Genomic DNA, 17,369 nt, shown 5'->3' on the forward strand with positions numbered 1-17,369 from the left:
GCTATTGCCTGTTGTAGCCAAGATATTCGAAAAAGCTATCCATAATCAATTGTATACATATTTCATAGATCACTCACTGTTAAATCAATTCCAATCTGGTTTCAGAAAATTCCATTCAACTTCAACAACATTATGTGACATCAACGAATACCTATTAGAAAATCGATGTACTGGTTACTGCACTGGAAGTTTATTTTTGGATTTACGAAAAGCCTTTGACCTGGTCCCACATGATTTTTATGCCCCCGCCAACGAAGTGGCCGGAGGCATTATGTTTTCGGGTCGTTCGTCCGTCCGTCCCGTTTTGTTTTTGTCGATATCTCAAGAACCGTGTGGTGGTTTTACATCAAACTTGGTATGAGGGTATATCCTTGGGGGATGATACTTTGTGTGGATTTTAGGGTCACAGGGTCAAAGGTCAAAGGTCACAGGTTATTTTTGTGAACAAAAATTTGAAATTTCATGTTTTTCTCCGTATATCGCAAATGGTTCAAGGTATCTTCATGGAACTTAGTATATATGCTTGTACCGATGGGCAGTGATTATCTAGGGAAGTTGGGGGTCATGGGTCAAAGGTCAGGGGTCAAAGGTCAAGGTCAACTCCTCAAAATATCACTACTTTCCTTATATTTATGCAATGCCTGAAGGATTTTTTTAAAACTTGATGTATGCATGTGTAACCCAATATATATTCTGTGGGAAGTTTCTTGCCAAAAGGTCAAAGGTCAAAAGGTCAAAGGTCAAGTGAAAGTGCTAAATTGCACTTTTTCCTCCATATCTCAAAAGTAACTCAAGGTATTATCATGAAACTTACATATTTATGCATGTTCTACCTAACAGTGATTCTCTTTGGAACTGTGGGGTCAAAGGTCAAAGGCCAGGTTTCGATAATACTATTTTACCATTTGATACTGAAATTATACCTTTTCTCAATACCTTGAAAATTGCTCAATGCATAAACTTGTAAAAGGGTCAAAAGTCAAGTGAAAATCATCAGTTCCCCCAAATACCTGCACTCTGACGTTTTAATCATTCATCCAATTGAACCTAGTTCTAGGAAAGTGAACATTCAGCACATTTGTGGCAAACCTGTCATTTTAATATTTTGCCAATTGTGTGAAACTGTCATCACACATTGTCAAGACATTGTACTATAGACCTATTAGGAGAACCATGCATTATGGCGGAGGCATACACCAGTCGCCGTAGCGACATTTCTAGTTTTATTCATAAACTTGAAAAATATGGCGTATTTTCCAAAGAACTACAGTGGTTCACAAATTATCTAAACAATAGACAACAGTGTGTTTCTATAAATGGTGTTCTCAGTGAATGCCTAACGGTCAAATCTGGAGTACCCCAGGGTTCAACACTGGGTCCATTGTTGTTTTGTATTTATATAAATGACCTGTGTAATATAGATGTACCATCGAATGTTAAACTGTCTCTTTATGCAGATGTTACAGTGATATTTTGTAGAAATAAGAATATCCAGTTATTACAAGAGGAAATGCAACTACAGCTCGATAAAATTTCTCAGTGGATGAAAGTAAACAAGATGATGTTAAATGTAAAGAAGACCAAAGTAATGGTGTTTGGTTCAAGAAAGAAATTGCAAAATTGTAAAATTCTGTAATGTACGATGGTCAGTATATTGAACAGGTAAATGAATTTAAGTATTTAGGAGTTATTCTGGAACCTACTTTAAACTGGTCGAAACATGTTGATAATATTTGCATTAAAATTGCTCGTGCAATTGGAAGTGTACGAAGAGTGAAATGTTTTCTATCACGTAAAACGATTATCAATTTGTATTACTCATTAGTTTTACCCCACGTAGATTATTGTTCCACCAGCTGGGGTTCATGTTCCAAATCACACATTAAGAAATTACAAATAATGCAAAATAAATATATTCGTATGATTTTTAATATAAAGCAACATGAATCTGTATCAGTGTATATTCCAACACTACATTGGCAAAATATTGCAGACAGGATAAAATACCAGCATTGTCTCATGGTCTTTAAAATTTTGAACAGCTTTGCACCGCCTTACTTGAATCGCCTGATCACACAGCGATCCGTTTATTATGTAACACGGTATGCTACCAACAGTCCACTGTTTGTTCCTCAGGTTAACACTGAGTACAAAAAACGTAGCTTTTCTTATTATGGTCCAATGCTCTTTAATAAGTTACCCCTTCCCATCCAGACGCTGAGTTCATTGCCTCTTTTCAAGAAACACTGCCGACCATTGCTACATACTATATGATCTTAGGCTGTGAAGCATGGTAGAAAATAATGTTTGTTTGTCTTTTGCTCATTTGATTATACATTGAGTTGAGTTGATATATGTACCACATGTTATTGTAATACACTGGTACCCCTCTGTACCATTTGTGAATTGTTACGACCAAAATCACTCTGAGAATGATCGCACAAAAGAAACAATCAACTAATGTTCAGGCGGTTTATTAACAGTGATATTGTGGATACAGACTCGTAATTGGTTTTCACATCAGTACAATAATGATCAATAGAAACAATCATAAATCGGTAGTGGAATCACTTACACGTAGTACAGCCAAATTTGAAAGCAAGTAATCCTTTGACAGTGTCCAGATACGATGTTCAATGCACAGATGAATGATCCGCGATGCACCGATGAATGATACCTCAGACGTAAATCCAGAGGCGCAGGTTGTGATAATCCTCGGTATTAATCCGGGGTAAAAATCCAGGATATACGTCCACAGCGAAACGTGCAGAATCCACAGGAAACGGGCAGAATCCAAATGTTATGACGACCACGTCCAGTTGATGCATTGAATGATGATTCACTTTATAATGTCCAGCAAGGAATCCAGCCCGTCACAGCTTTGCCGTAATAATGTCCGTTGACACTAAAATATGGAGTCTCTCTCCAATGTAGGCAAATTAATTCTCTGCAGGCAAAATGTCTCCCAGGCCTTATCTCCACAAACACAGTTTGTATAGCAGGTCAGCAGGTGACACAGGACTGACTATAACAAGTCGCTTCAGAGCCAGAAGTGACGTAACTCTCAGAGCAGAGGTGTTAGGTACTCTGCCTACTGCAGAATTTCTCCAGCTTATATACTATCCATTCACCCCTTTCTAGTACATTCTGTAATTTTCTCCAACCTGGGGCCACATACCTGAACATACTAGCAAGTCCAAATTCCAGGAATCCTGGATGACTCACTGCCTAACTATGTGTATAACATCATTGCCAAAATTAACTACCAATCGCATTGGGCTACAGGGACAGTGCCTCACTCATCCAAATATGTAAGCACTTCCCAGAATATTCTGGAATGGGTTAAATCATTCTAGATTGAGTGAGCTATAATGTATTTCCTGTCACATGCATGTACTGTAGCTACATTGTATACCACGTAGAAAATTCTCCACTGATCTGGTCAGCCTGTATGTACTATATCTATATCATATAGGATGTTCTCCATTAATCTGGTCCACCTGTGTACATACACATTAAAACAACCATGCATACAGCCTTGATACCTTATACATAAAATGTACAAAACTACTTGTGTGTACTTGTAAATACTGTATATAATTCGTTTGTTTGTTTGTTTGTTTTTGTGTAGGTCACCTACTGTTTGTTTTTACCTGAAAGATTATGTATGCATTGTATTATTGTATACAGGGCTTCCTTGAAAAGCAGGTCTGCTGGCTGTCAGCAGAACTGAATGGAATGTCCCTGTTAAAAGATGTTGTGAATGAATAAATTCATCCATCCTTTCATCTCCATCATCTCACTCCTTGCCTCGCTCATCCTCCACCTCTGTCTTCTTCCTCCTCATTCTTCCTGTGTTTGTTTCATCCCCACCTGGTCTTTCTTAATTCCTCGTCCTCCTCCTCCTCCTTCTCCTTGTTTCTCGATTTTCTCCTTAACCTGTATTCACTTCCCCTTTTCTCTTATCATTCATCTCTACCTTCTTCCGCTACTTCTTGTCCCTCCTTCCTTCTGTTTATCCGCCATCTTCCCTCACCTTCTTCATCCTCCCTCATCTTCTTGTAAAAACTAAATCCTCATCCAACGTCCTTCATCAGGCCACCTTCAAGAACTTTCACTTGGAGTGCCAGCTCAAGGAGTCTCAGAGCAAGTTCGCCCAGGAGCGGCGGCAGACCAAACACCTTCAGCAGTCAGTAAAGAAGAGAGAGGTTTGGATGAAGGAGCACAAGGCCACCTTCTTCTCGGACCGCCAGAAGGTGGAGGAGCTCCAGACAGAGCTAGAGAGAATTGATGTAAGTTCTAATTAAAATACAAGTTCATCCGAAGTTTCTAGGATAATTACCCCCAGGACAATTACCCTAGCCCCTTCCCTTTCCCCTGACCCTTAATCCTAATCCTAATCCAGAACCTAATCCTAACACTAACCAAAATACTAACCCGAAACACAACTAACCCTAGCCCTAATCTTTACTCTAACCCTTTTACTAATCGCAGTGTAGCTTGGGGGGGGGGGGGGATAGGGAGGGGGTAATTGCCCTTTGGAGGTTATTTGCCTAATACAGATACCGATCCGAATATAGGTGTGGATTGAGTGAATGCAGCGCAATATTAGTAAACATCAGTAAAGGAATCTGCTATCTACAAATAATTTGTTCTTGCATAGAAGATCAGTGGATATCTGCAGTGGCCCAACTTGTGGTTCATAATGTAATCGCTTATTAAACATTATGTAGCAATCACAATCAGATATGTCCTCAGATTGCAGTACTATCAGCTTACCATTTTGGCAAAATTTGATTCTTCCTGAACCCCAGAACCTGTGATTTGTATTTTTTTTTCTATTATATATAAACCCATAATGCAACTCACCACACTAGGTCCGCGCACTCAGGTGCCCAAAGTCCTTCCCCAGGCATTGTTTAGGCATGCAAACAGTTGTTTGTGTGTTGTTTTTTTCCCCCCAACAGAACATCCGCGACTCGGGGTCGGGTCTTTCTGACAGGATCAAGAACCAGCTCAACGAGGCACACCTCATGAATGAGAGCTTGAGCATGAGGCTCCACAATTCTCAGGAGAAAGTTGAACAGGTTAGTTACTCCTATATAACCCTTTCATCCTGTGCTCCCACCCCTCTCCTCTTGTGCCCCACCCCTCTCCTGTGCCCCTCTCCTCCTGTGCCCCACCCCTCTCCTCCTGTGCCCCACCCCTCTCCTCCTGTGCCCCACCCCTCTCCTCCTGTGCCCAACCCCTCTCCTCCTGTGCCCCCACCCCTCTCCTCCTGCGCCCCACCCCTCTCCTCCTGTGCCCCACCCCTCTCCTCCTGTGCCCCACCCCTCTCCTCCTGTGCCCCCACCCCTCTCCTCCTGTGCCCCACCCCTCTCCTCCTGTGCCCAACCCCTCTCCTCCTGTGCCCCACCCCTCTCCTCCTGTGCCCCAACCCCTCTCCTCCTGTGCCCCACCCCTCTCCTCCTGTGCCCAACCCCTCTCCTCCTGTGCCCCCACCCCTCTCCTCCTGCGCCCCATCTCTCTGATTGCCTCAGAATACTGGTTCCATTTCAGTTCCATCTGTGTGTGGCATTGGAGTTGCAGAGATCTAAGATGCAGGTGCACTTGATATTGTGTTCCAGTTGACATTGATATAAGAAATGAAGTCGACAGACCAACAAAATGGTAGAGAGTCTCATTAGAATCAGACTTGAATTTAAATAATTGTCAACTTTTAGATTTCACATATATACACTGAATAGTGATCAGGTTGTGCTTTATTTATCAGCTGCATTGGCTGCAACCACACACATACCCACTAGCTTTATGTCATCTACTTATAATTTTATGTGATCAGTAATTCGTCCACTACAACCCTCTCCCAGTAAAAGTCAGCATATGTTAGGCTGTTGCAACACAACGAAGACATCTGATGTAAAGGATACAGGTTTGTGTTCTCTATTCATGTCAAACAAAGAACAAATATTGTGAAAATTTGTATGTAGGTCACTGAGAGACTAGTGCATCCATGACATCATCATCTCTTCTCATTTGCATAATGCTTGCTAGTAACATTCTGTTGTGCTGGTTTTTTTTTGTGTGTGTGTGTGTGTGTGAAACATTCAAAACAGAGAAGTTACTCACCTTTCTTCATTTTTATGTGATCAAAGTGATGTTTGGGACTGCCATTTCTTTGCCTTATTTCTTTTTTATCAAAGTCAAACAGTCAAAGTTAGACAATCTAACACATTGAATCCATCAGGGCCCAAATAGTCAACAACCATTCCTTGTGTTTATGGAAAATCACTGTATCATAACAGCTGTTAGCACATTTGCTTTTTATGCATCATCTACCTCACAGTTCAAAGATCACTGTCTGTATGTTTCTGAAAACATTTTGTATAACCATGTTATCAGCCATTTCTTCTTATCTCCAAAATAAATATAATTTGTATTTGACAAATATCCATTGAGAAAAATTGATGTGCCAATTTGTATAAGCCGATGCAAAGAAGTGTGAAATAGACTGCTGCCTTCAGGCAGTATAAGTTGACATTTTAGTAATCTCTGTGTGCTTATGAGGTTTGTAAATATTGTACCTAAATTATTATGTATGTGACTAAACACTGGTCTTAATGACATTGAGGTGATTTCTCTATTTATTTTTCTGCTATGTCTTTCACTTTGTCTAAAAATACCTCTATTTATGTATGTTGAGCCCAGGATGAATTAAGTCCACAATATGTAATCACTTATTGCCCTGCGCTATCTTGAAAAAGGAATGTTTACTGTTTAAAAAAAAAGGTCTAATCATGTGATACAGGCGTTTATGTGATCAGAAGGACTTGCGGCAGATGGCAGTGACATATTGCCAATTTGAAGAGTATCATTGAATTATTGATGACACTTTGAGAATAGTTTGTTTGCTTTCTTGGTGTTTTCTCATGGATTTGCTATCCTGCAGCAAAAGAACGAGCTTGTGCAGATCAAGAACCGACAGAAAATGATGAAAGAAACCATGCAGATGAACAGGAAGCACCTTGAAATGGCCCAGCATGAATTAGAAATTGTTAGCAGAGATCAGGCCCAGGTAAAATTGCCAGAACATCAAGGATTTCATCTGTTCTGTAAGTAAGGAAAGCATGGGATAAATGATGAATTAATAAAGAAATACAGTCAACCTTGCTTAAGTCGACCTAGCATAAGTCAAAGTCAGAGGTCTTTTTGAGTCCTCTTCTCATTATAATAGATTATTCTATTGATTTTAATCGCTCATAAGTCGAATTTTCTCTTGAAGTCGAAGCTATTTCTTTGGTCCAAATAGATTTGACTTAGGCAAGGTTGTAGATGAATGAGTAACCAGATGGATCGATAGGTAGAAAGATAGCTGGATAGATTAATAGACAAAGAAAATAATGTTTGCTTGCAATGAGTGATGGAGAGAAAATGAAAACAATGTGAGAGCATAAAAGGTGGCTTTTAACATTTCGTTTTGTGGCTGTTCTGCTGTCTAATATTTGCACAAGACTGACAACATTACACTCAACTGATAATGGTCTTTGGTGTGCTATTTGTTTTATGATTTTAGCCAGAGTGCTCTTATGAAGGAAATGCTTCTTAATGTCTATAGTTGGCCTTGCCCCAAAAACAGTGAATTATGAGGCCCGCTCTACTTCACATCCCTTCACTTCACTTTGAAGGCTGTTGTGATGGCAAGCATAGGCGCCGGAAGTGGGGGGGCAGGGGGGGCGGCCGCCCCCCCAATCCAAAAAGTGGGGGGGGCAAAACGCATTTTTGCCCCCCCAAAAAGCCCCCCCCAAAAAAAAAAAAAAAAATGAATAAATAAATAAATAAATAAACAAATAAATAAAAATAGATAAAATAAGATAGATATGTATATAAATGAATAAACGCGAAAAAACATAGCTACAAACGGCAGTTTTTGGACTGTAAAATGTCAAAATTTCCAAGCTCGCTCGCTCCGCTCGCTCGCATTCAATCGCTATGCCATTCTCCTAATGTTGTTGCCAGTAATTGCCAACAGTTGCGCCTGGGCCGCCCCCCCCCCCCCCCCTTCATTTCCAAAGCTAAAAATATATATTTATATAGCTACAAGCGGCAGTTTGGGGACTGTAAAATGTCAAAATTAATCGTCAAATTTATTCGTTATGCCATTTTCCTAACGTTGCAGCAAGTAATTGCCAGCAGTTGAGCCCGGTGCGCCTCCCCCTTAATTTCCAAAGCGAAAAACATAGCTACAATGGCAGTTTTTGGACCGTAGAATATCAAAATTTTCAAGCTCGCTCGCTTCGCTTGCTCGCATTGAATCATTATGCCATTCTCCTAATGTTGCAACCAGTAATTGCCAGCAGTTGCGCCCGATGCGCCCCATTAATTTCCAAAGCGAAAGATATAGCTACAAACGCCAGTTTCGGGACTGTAGAATGTCAAAATTTTCAAGCTCGCTCGCTTCGCTCGCTCGCATTGAATGGTTATGCCATTCTCCTAATGTTGCTGCCAGTAATTGCCATCAGTTGCACCCGATGCGCCCCCATTAATTTTCAAAGCGAAAGATATAGCTACAAACGCCAGTTTCGGGACTGTAGAATGTCAAAATTTTCAAGCTCGCTCGCTTCGCTCGCTCGCATTGAATGGTTATGCCATTCTCCTAATGTTGCTGCCAGCAATTGCCATCAGTTGCACCCGATGCGACCCCATTAATTTTCAAAGCGAAAGATATGGCTACAAACGCCAGTTTTGGGACTGTAGAATGTCAAAATTTTCAAGCTCGCTCGCTTCGCTCGCTCGCATTGAATGGTTATGCCATTCTCCTAATGTTGCCGCCAGTCATGCCAGTAATTGCCAGCAGTTGCGCCCGATGCCTCCCCCCCCCCCCCCCCTTAATTTCCAAAGCGAAAGATATAGCTACAAACGGCAGTTTGGGGACTGTAAAATGTCAAAATTTTCAAGCTCTCTCGCTCCGCTCGCTCGCATTTCATTGTTATGCAATTCTCCTGATGTTGCTGACAGTATATAATTTGTCGTTTCACACCGTCATTCCATAATCCATGTAAGGAAAACTTACAATGTTGCTCAATGACTGCGTTGTTGAATGTATCACATTCCGTAATGTATTGTAGTCCCATTATTGCGCACGCACACACGCACATGCATACACACCGTCAAAATTACTTTTCCACAAGGTGCCCACCCCCAATGTTTCGACCCACCGTACGCCACTTTACATTTTATATATATATATATATATATATATATATATATATATATATATATATATATATATATATATATATATGTATATATATATATATATATATGTACACACACAGACACACAGACACACATATATATATACATATATATATATATATATATATATATATATATATATATAGATGTATATATATATATAGGTGTGTGTGTGTGTGTGTGTGTGTGTGTGTATTGTGTAACATATGGTCTATCGTGAGCCCCCTCCAATATTTGCCCCCCCAATCCAAAACTGCTTCCGGCGCGCCTGATGGCAAGCCCCACTTTTTATTCACACACAGAACAAGGATTGTATGCCCTGCCCCAGGAAGGGGGGGGGGGGAGGGGGATGAAACTAACAGTGGTGCACAAAAGCAGGGGAACCATCCCTCCCCAAAATAATGCTTGCTCTGGCTCAGGGATTCACTTCTAGTGATGGAAATTTGAAAGTATTAAGGCAAGATATTCTTATTAGTAGCAGTAATAGTTCTTACCAGTAGCAGCAGGAGTAGTAGTATAGGAGAAGCAGTAGTAGTAGTAGAAGCAGTAGTAATAGTAGTAGTAGTAGTAGTATAGTAGTAGAAGTAATAGGCCTAGTAGTAGTAGTACAGTGTATAGTAGTAGCAGTAGTAGTTGTAATAGTAGCAGTTCTGTAGTACATGTAGTATTGAAATGGTGGTTACTGCTGTAATAGTAGTAGTATAGCAGCAGCAGCAGCAGCAGCAGTAGTAGTAGTAGTAGTAGTTGTTGTTGTTTTAGCAGAAATGAAGAGTTTTTAATAACGTGTCCATTGATCCCATTTGCAGGTCAATCAGAATTTCTTACAGCTGTATGAGAAGATGGCGCAGGCTGTCATCGAGCGCAATGACCTGCAGCAGAAGCTGAATAAGCTGCGCATTGAGTGCGCTGACTCATCTTTGGCGGTACGTGTCGAGTGAACCCAAACAACCCAAACCACCTCGGCAATCCCATGAGCACTCGTTATCTTTGATTGCATTCTCTCAACTTTGTTCTTCCTTTACTCAGTGGTGGATCGAGGGGAGGGGAGTGCACCAGGCACACGCCCCCCTTGATTTTTCTTGAAACAAAAAGAAATAAAGGGGGCAGCTTGCGGCCCCCCTTTAATGGTTGATTGTAGTACCACCAGAAATTGCGCTGAAGCCTTTTTTTTTTCTTTTCCCATTTTGCTTGCTTGCTTGTCACTTGATTAAACCCAGAAGTTGCACCAGAAATATTTCTTGTGACCCCTTTGTGGGATTCCTGGATCCGCCTGAACCCCTTGCATACTGATCTTACTGTCAGACTGTTACCAATTCGAAATGACAAAGGTATATTTGAAATGTCTCGGTCGTGACTGCAGTGAATGGAGGTCAAAGGTTACTCAACCAATCAAGGTCCTTGTGAATGCTTGTAATATGTATTGACATTCAGTCTCCTTAAATGCACATCACAAATGTTTACACTATTTTAATTGAAGTATTGTATTTCAAATGATTGGGGAGTGATAATGTCAGTGTAGGAAAGAAAATTACCTTTGTGTGGCTGAGCAAGATGCAGTATAATTAGTATAAGGAATGAAATCAGAATATGTGTTAGATTTAGATCAAGGTATTAAAGATGTGTTGTACATTGATTATATACGTGTCAAACAACATATGTACATCAATGCAGAGTAGGTTTGAAAAGAATGCGCGATTTGTATGTGCAATGATTGTTTCTTGGTTTTGCAACTGCTGTAGATAAAGAGATCAATAGATACCTTAGAGTATATATATATATATATATATATATATATATATATATATATATATATATATATGTTAACAAAAAAGATTAATTTGTACATGTTACATGAATAGATATTAGAAGATGTTAAATAGAGAAATTAAAAATTAAAAACCAGATAGACATGAATATGATACACTACATTTGAGTAGGCCTAGATATCTAGATGACTATAAGTATAGTTAGACAACTGTCAAATTTTACAATCTCCTGAATTTTTTCCCATTCCATGCCATTCTATTTTCTTCCAACAGCATTTTCAGAATGACTCAGATTCCTTGACCACAACAGGAGTTTACGTGAGTTTCAAAGGATTTCTCTCTTCCTCTTCAATTTCTGTTTCTTTTTGTATTTTTTGATATCTTTAAATTCACCTGATTTTGGTACTGAAGCATTATGTTCTGAGGAAGCACCTAGATATAACGTGTGAAGAAGTAACAGGTGGCGAGAATGGAGCTTTGGAGATAAGCAAAATTCAGGAATATTGCAAGTTAGACTTGAGGTGTCCTGTACAAAGAATGCTGATGCATTAACTGGGGGAAAAACTTAATTTTGAAAAGTTTCTAAAGATGGGTCTCTATCTAATACATACATGTGTAGAATTGATGGCAGTGTTTTTCCTTTTTCTCATACATGTGCTGGCTGTATTTGTGATCCTGAAGTCGCTGACGGGCGAGCCAAGCATGGCCCAGAAAAATGCTATTTTCAGGCCTTTCCTTTGATCATTTTGCTTCGAAATTTCGCCGGATGATAGAAAATACATTAGACTACAAAATTATGTAAAACCAGAAATCCGAACCTTTTGACAGATTTTGATGGTCTGACTTCAAACTCGATTTTTCTTGGCTCATCCATCAGCGACTTTAGGATCCTTTTGTTGTAGCGGGTCACATTTGTTCTACTTCAAAACAAAGAAGAGCATGACTAATCAGTTGATTTTCTTTTTTAATTTTGTGTGTAATACATTGCCAAGTTCATCTCAAAAATAGATTGTGTGCCCTGGTTATTAAATTTCCACTGTGGTAGTTCCCTGTTCTAGTTGCAAAGCTATGGTATATATGAAGAGTTTGTTTGCAAAAACCGATAAGTCCATATTTGCCAAACGGAGATATTTGCGATCAAAGGTCAAGAAATATAAAGAGAATAATACAAAAATTTTTGCTTCTTTTGACCATAACTTCAAAAATATACCTTTATATGTAGTGACCAATATATCATTTAAAAGGTATTATTTTGTACGTTATGACAGACATCGTACTTCAAAATCTTCAAAAATGGACTTATTGGTTTTTGCAAACAAACCCTTCATATACATGTCATTTATTGTTCTCTCTTTTTTATGCCTCCGCAACGAAGTGGTGCCGGAGGCGTTATGTTTTCGGGTTGTCCGTCCGTATGTACGTCCGTCCGCATTCGTTTACGCGATAACTTGAGTAATATTGACTGAAATTTTACCAAACTTGGTCCATGTATAAAGTATGATGGGGCAATTACTTGATTAGATTTTGGGTGAAATCGGCCGAAGGCCAAAGGTCAAAGGTCAAGGTCAAATCATGAAATTGTATCCGTTTACGCGATAACTCAAGATTGGATCGAGCAAATTTCACCAAACTTTGTCCGAGGATGATGTATGATGGGCCAATTACTTGATTATTTTTTTAGTGAAGTCAGACAGAGGTCAAAGGTCAAATATCAAGGTCAAATCCTAAAATTTATCTGTCTACGTGATAACTCAAAACTGGATGAAGCAGCTTTCACCAAACTTGGTCCAAGAATGATGTATGATGGGGCAATTAGTTGAGTAGATTTTAGTGACATTGGTATGAGGTCAAAGGTCAAAAGGTCAAGGTCAAATGTTAAAAAAATGTTATTTCCCCTAAATCTATGCAATGCCCAAATTTATTTTCTTGAAACTTAGAGTAAACAATCATGTACTCCTGCGTAAAGATTCTCCAGAGAGAGTTTCATGTCGTAAGGTCAAAGGTCAAAAGGTCAAAGGTTACAGTAGGTGAAAATGTTATAATCACTTCTCTCGCTAACGGTTCAATGTATCTTCATGGATCTTGGTACATACGCATGTACTGACTGGCAGGGATTATCTAGGGAATTTAGGGGTCATGGGTCAATAGTCAGGGGGTCAAAGGTCAAGGTCAACTCCTCAAAATTTTACTATTTCCCTCTTATACTAGTATATGCAATGCTTGCATTATTAGTTTTAAAATTTAATAGATATTACCTAATGGAGATTCTCTGGAAAATTTCCAGCCAGAAGGTCAAAGGTTAAGGGTCAAAGGCCAGGTTTAAATGCAAAAAAAAAAATCTATTTTGTACTGTAATTACACTCTTTCTTCATACCTTGAAAATTACTCAATGCATAAACTTTTAAAAGGGTTGGTCAGAAGTCAAGTAAAAATCCTCAATTCCCCAATATATGTGTACCTGCACTCTTAGACAATTATAGCAAACCCAGTTCAAGGAAAGTGAAAATTCAAGATATTTCTGACAAACTTGTCATTTCGATATTTTGCCAGTTATGTGAAACTGTCATCACACATTGTGAAGACATTGTACTATACGCCTATTGGGAGAATCATGCATTATGGCGGAGGCATCAGTCGCCATAGCGACATTTCTAGTTTTTTTTTTGTGTGTGTGCATCGGAACTTCCCCACAATTTTAGTGAGTTGTTAAACTCTGTGATCACGGAGTACAAGCAATGGATGAAAAAAAAAAACACAGATCATTGTTGCTACATCGTATGTACATGTATGTGATGTTTTATAATCAATTACGATGATTGCAATATGATCGGGCCATAAAAGTATCCATTGTGTGAGAGCGAATCGCGTTCACAGCTTGTTACCTGCATGCGATTCAATGCTACACCTAGGGCACATTTTGATCATCATGTATGAGTAGCATTCTCCATAGCATTTTCCATCTACCCACTACTGTACGGGGAGGGCACTTCAGGAATAAAAATCGGGTACACCGACTTATACTATTTCAGACTTTTGATCTCAAAATACTCCAAAACAACTCATTATCGTATCAAATTGCATGAACCAGACAATTTTTTTGAGAGAGAGCCTTTTGATATATTACAAGCAAATTCCAAATGGTGAAAGATGAATTTGAGCCATTCTGAGAACTATTTATGTTTTAGTTTCAGATAGACATTGTGGAATTCTATTGGTACTTAAATATCTGAACCCTCTAATATCGATATTTTTCAGAGTGAGCACTGACATGATTTGCTCTCTGGCAATTTTTGTGCTATGCAAAAATTTGTGTTTTTTCTTAAATATAAGAATAAAGTGAATGTACGGGAGGAAAATGGCATTGCGCGTGTCTCAGAAAACTCACTAAATGAGAGGAGATCAGTTTCTAACAGAGTAACAAATATCATTCTAGTCCGATGAGGGGGATGATGCGGATGATGATGGTGACAACGATGATGATGATGACATCCCTGGCGGCGATGTTGATGCAATCAGGGCTGATGACAGTGATCACCTGAACACGTCAGACGGCAGCTTGGACAAAGCGAGTGACTTTGCTGCAACATCCTCATCGTCACAGCCAGCGGCCGCATCATGCGAAGGGGAGGACACCGTATTGCCAATGCCGAGGCGCCGGGCCCAACGGCTCGACTCGCAGAGCAAGATGTCCATCCTGGAGCGCAAGAAGAGCCGGGAGGACAGCTTTGAGGAGCCAGAGGCTGGAGGAGCGGTGGGTGGCGATACCGGCTCGCTGAAGTACCACTCGAGCAGCACCACGACCGGTGACGAGGAGGACAGCTTTGGCCATATCTTCGCTGCCTCCTCAGACAACCTTGCTGGCTACGAAGGCGTGGTCAGAGATCTGGACATGGATCGAGATAGTATGGCGATTAGGCTATCACAGTGAGTTCCATCCTCCTGAAATTCCATCCTGAAATTTACTGTAATAATTCATGCTGTCATCATTAAACTAAATTGGCAATCATACACTGTCATTTTTTATCATGCCAGTACCCTTTAATCTGAAATGATCACACTTGCTTTGTCACAGAACATTGAAAATATACTTGCCCATTAACCTGTCTGTAAACATTTTGGAACATTTGCAAACTGTTGTTTTGTACTTGATATTATGACAATTCAGATTTTGACTATTTTGATGTAAGAATGCATGATTTATGTATGAAAATTATATGAAATATCATATGCTTGTGATTGATTGATATTGTAGATTTTATCAAATTTATGAGAACACACATATATCGTCGCCGGTCACACGAACCGAGGAATCACTCGATTTTGGGTCAAATTTTTGATTTTGAGATTTTCAATCATTTCGATAGTAGACATTCCATACTACATATTCTGCAATTCTCAGTGTGTAATTCGGTGTAATTTTTACGTAGTTATCACTTTTGTAGAAGTATGTAATTCCATTTGTGAAAATTATTTGTTTTCCCCATAGATGCGTGTGTTAAACAATCAGGCGATTCGACGGTTCGGTGACCGCGTGTACTAGTACGCGCGGTCACCGAACCGACAAATCAGTGCGCATTGACTTGCGTGTAGTTTTTGAGATTCAACAGTTCATTGACCGCGCGCACAGTGCGCGTACAATGTAATACATGCGTTGACAATGACAATGCTCAATGTACATGTACATATGGACACACATGGAAAATGACAACATTCTTTGCAAACCGAAAATTCATGCATGCAGCTCTTTGACGATTTCCCGCTTATTTGTTGACAATACAATTCGATAAAAACATCACAAGTTAGAGCAAGAATTGAAGTCTGATGTACTACAAAAATAATTGGAAATTATAGACATGAAAGTGTAGCAACCATAAGTCAAAAATGGGTTAACTTCAAACGCGATTTTCTCGAATTGTCATTCTTACGCAAACCTTAGGGATTCGTCGGTTCGTGTGACCGGCGACGATATATAGCATGGACGTGAGAAACGGAAGTTCATACTGACAAAATAATGAATGTATCGGATCATCAAGTATGAAATAGATGAAATCACAAAAACTGTTGCAATGAGCCAGGAATTCTATTCAAGGAATTTCACCTTTTGTAAGTCATCACTGTTTTCAAATTCAATTTTCAGGAGAAAAATACACTTAAAAAAGCAGCATTCAGTGTGTTCCAGAAACAACCATGAACAGTATTACTATGGACCACTTTTCACTAGTGTACGCGATGGCCCCATGCTATTGCCCCATGCTATTGTTCCATGCAATTCTTTCTCCTTCCTTTATCATAGACTGGAGCATGATTTTGAATTCTACGAGGATCCATCCGTGATGTGTAAGTTCCGAAATTATAAATTATGCATGTGGGCCGTGTCATGAGAAAAGGGCCCTTAGGGCATAAAATACCAAAATTGAGTTTTCACCACATTGTAGAATGAATTCGGATGTGCTTAAATTTGCAAACGGTTCTCTGAAATTCCACTTCAAAGTGCCCCTATTATGAAATTAAAGCAAATGTTTTGTCCAAATCCTACCACTGTTTAATGTGACTATGCATGTGTGCACAGCTATTTAGCTGATCTTCTCTTGCGCATATTGGTTTGTCAAACTTCGTGCCATTTTATGGCGTTTGTGTACGATAGGGCTAAGGGCCCTTTCTTATGTCATGCCCATATATTCTCTTCCAGTTGTGTGGAGAAGAGGGCCAGAGTGTAATCGTATGACATATATTTCATATTAGTTCTATTTTGGCAAATTTTTGGCAAAATGGGAATTTGTTCAAATGGGAATTTGTTCACAAAACTTACAACGTGCCAAATGAATATTCATTTTGTATAATATGAATGCAGCGCACATTATCCCCAGTGTTGAAAATCACAACCTTTGCATCTTGAATAATAAGAACATACTGTACTTCTTGCTCTGTTGCTGTGGATCTTGTTCACAAATATATCCGGTCATGAAATGGACATAAAAATCATGAAATGCTATGGATGCTGTAGAAATTTATAGCATAACAGCATATAATATCCTTTTTTAGTGTGTGTGTGGGGGGGGGGAGGGTGTAAATGTTATGTTCATTGTAAACAACAGTTAAAAAAAAGGTAAACCAAGGATTTCTGGCAGACTATCAAAAAGTCAATCACTATCACTATCACTATACATCTTCATAAGTGAATTGCATATGAAGTGCCCCTTTAGTATGTATGTGACAGATGAAATCCACCAACACCTGTTGTTTTTCATGCGACTTTTTGCAATTGAGCAATAGTGTCACTTACATTATGCTAATGCTATTAAAAGGCTCAGGGATTTCGTAAACTTATGACTCAAATGAGTAAAGACA

The 17,369-nt window shown here is 39.4% G+C and overlaps 1 protein-coding gene across 1 annotated transcript in view; it reads left to right on the forward strand.

The window, feature by feature from the left end:
* Positions 1-17,369, forward strand: part of LOC140231932 (uncharacterized) — a 101,059-nt gene that overhangs the window by 71,666 nt on the left and 12,024 nt on the right. Inside the window, exons 7-13 of the mRNA XM_072312079.1 lie at positions 4,098-4,292; positions 4,968-5,087; positions 6,950-7,075; positions 10,062-10,178; positions 11,295-11,339; positions 14,455-14,945; positions 16,315-16,358. Of these exons, the coding sequence (XP_072168180.1) occupies positions 4,098-4,292; positions 4,968-5,087; positions 6,950-7,075; positions 10,062-10,178; positions 11,295-11,339; positions 14,455-14,945; positions 16,315-16,358 (1,138 nt within the window). The remainder of the gene's footprint in view (positions 1-4,097; positions 4,293-4,967; positions 5,088-6,949; positions 7,076-10,061; positions 10,179-11,294; positions 11,340-14,454; positions 14,946-16,314; positions 16,359-17,369) is intronic.

Source organism: Diadema setosum, chromosome 8, assembly GCF_964275005.1.
Source record: "Diadema setosum chromosome 8, eeDiaSeto1, whole genome shotgun sequence".
NCBI classification, from domain to species: Eukaryota; Metazoa; Echinodermata; class Echinoidea; order Diadematoida; family Diadematidae; genus Diadema; species Diadema setosum.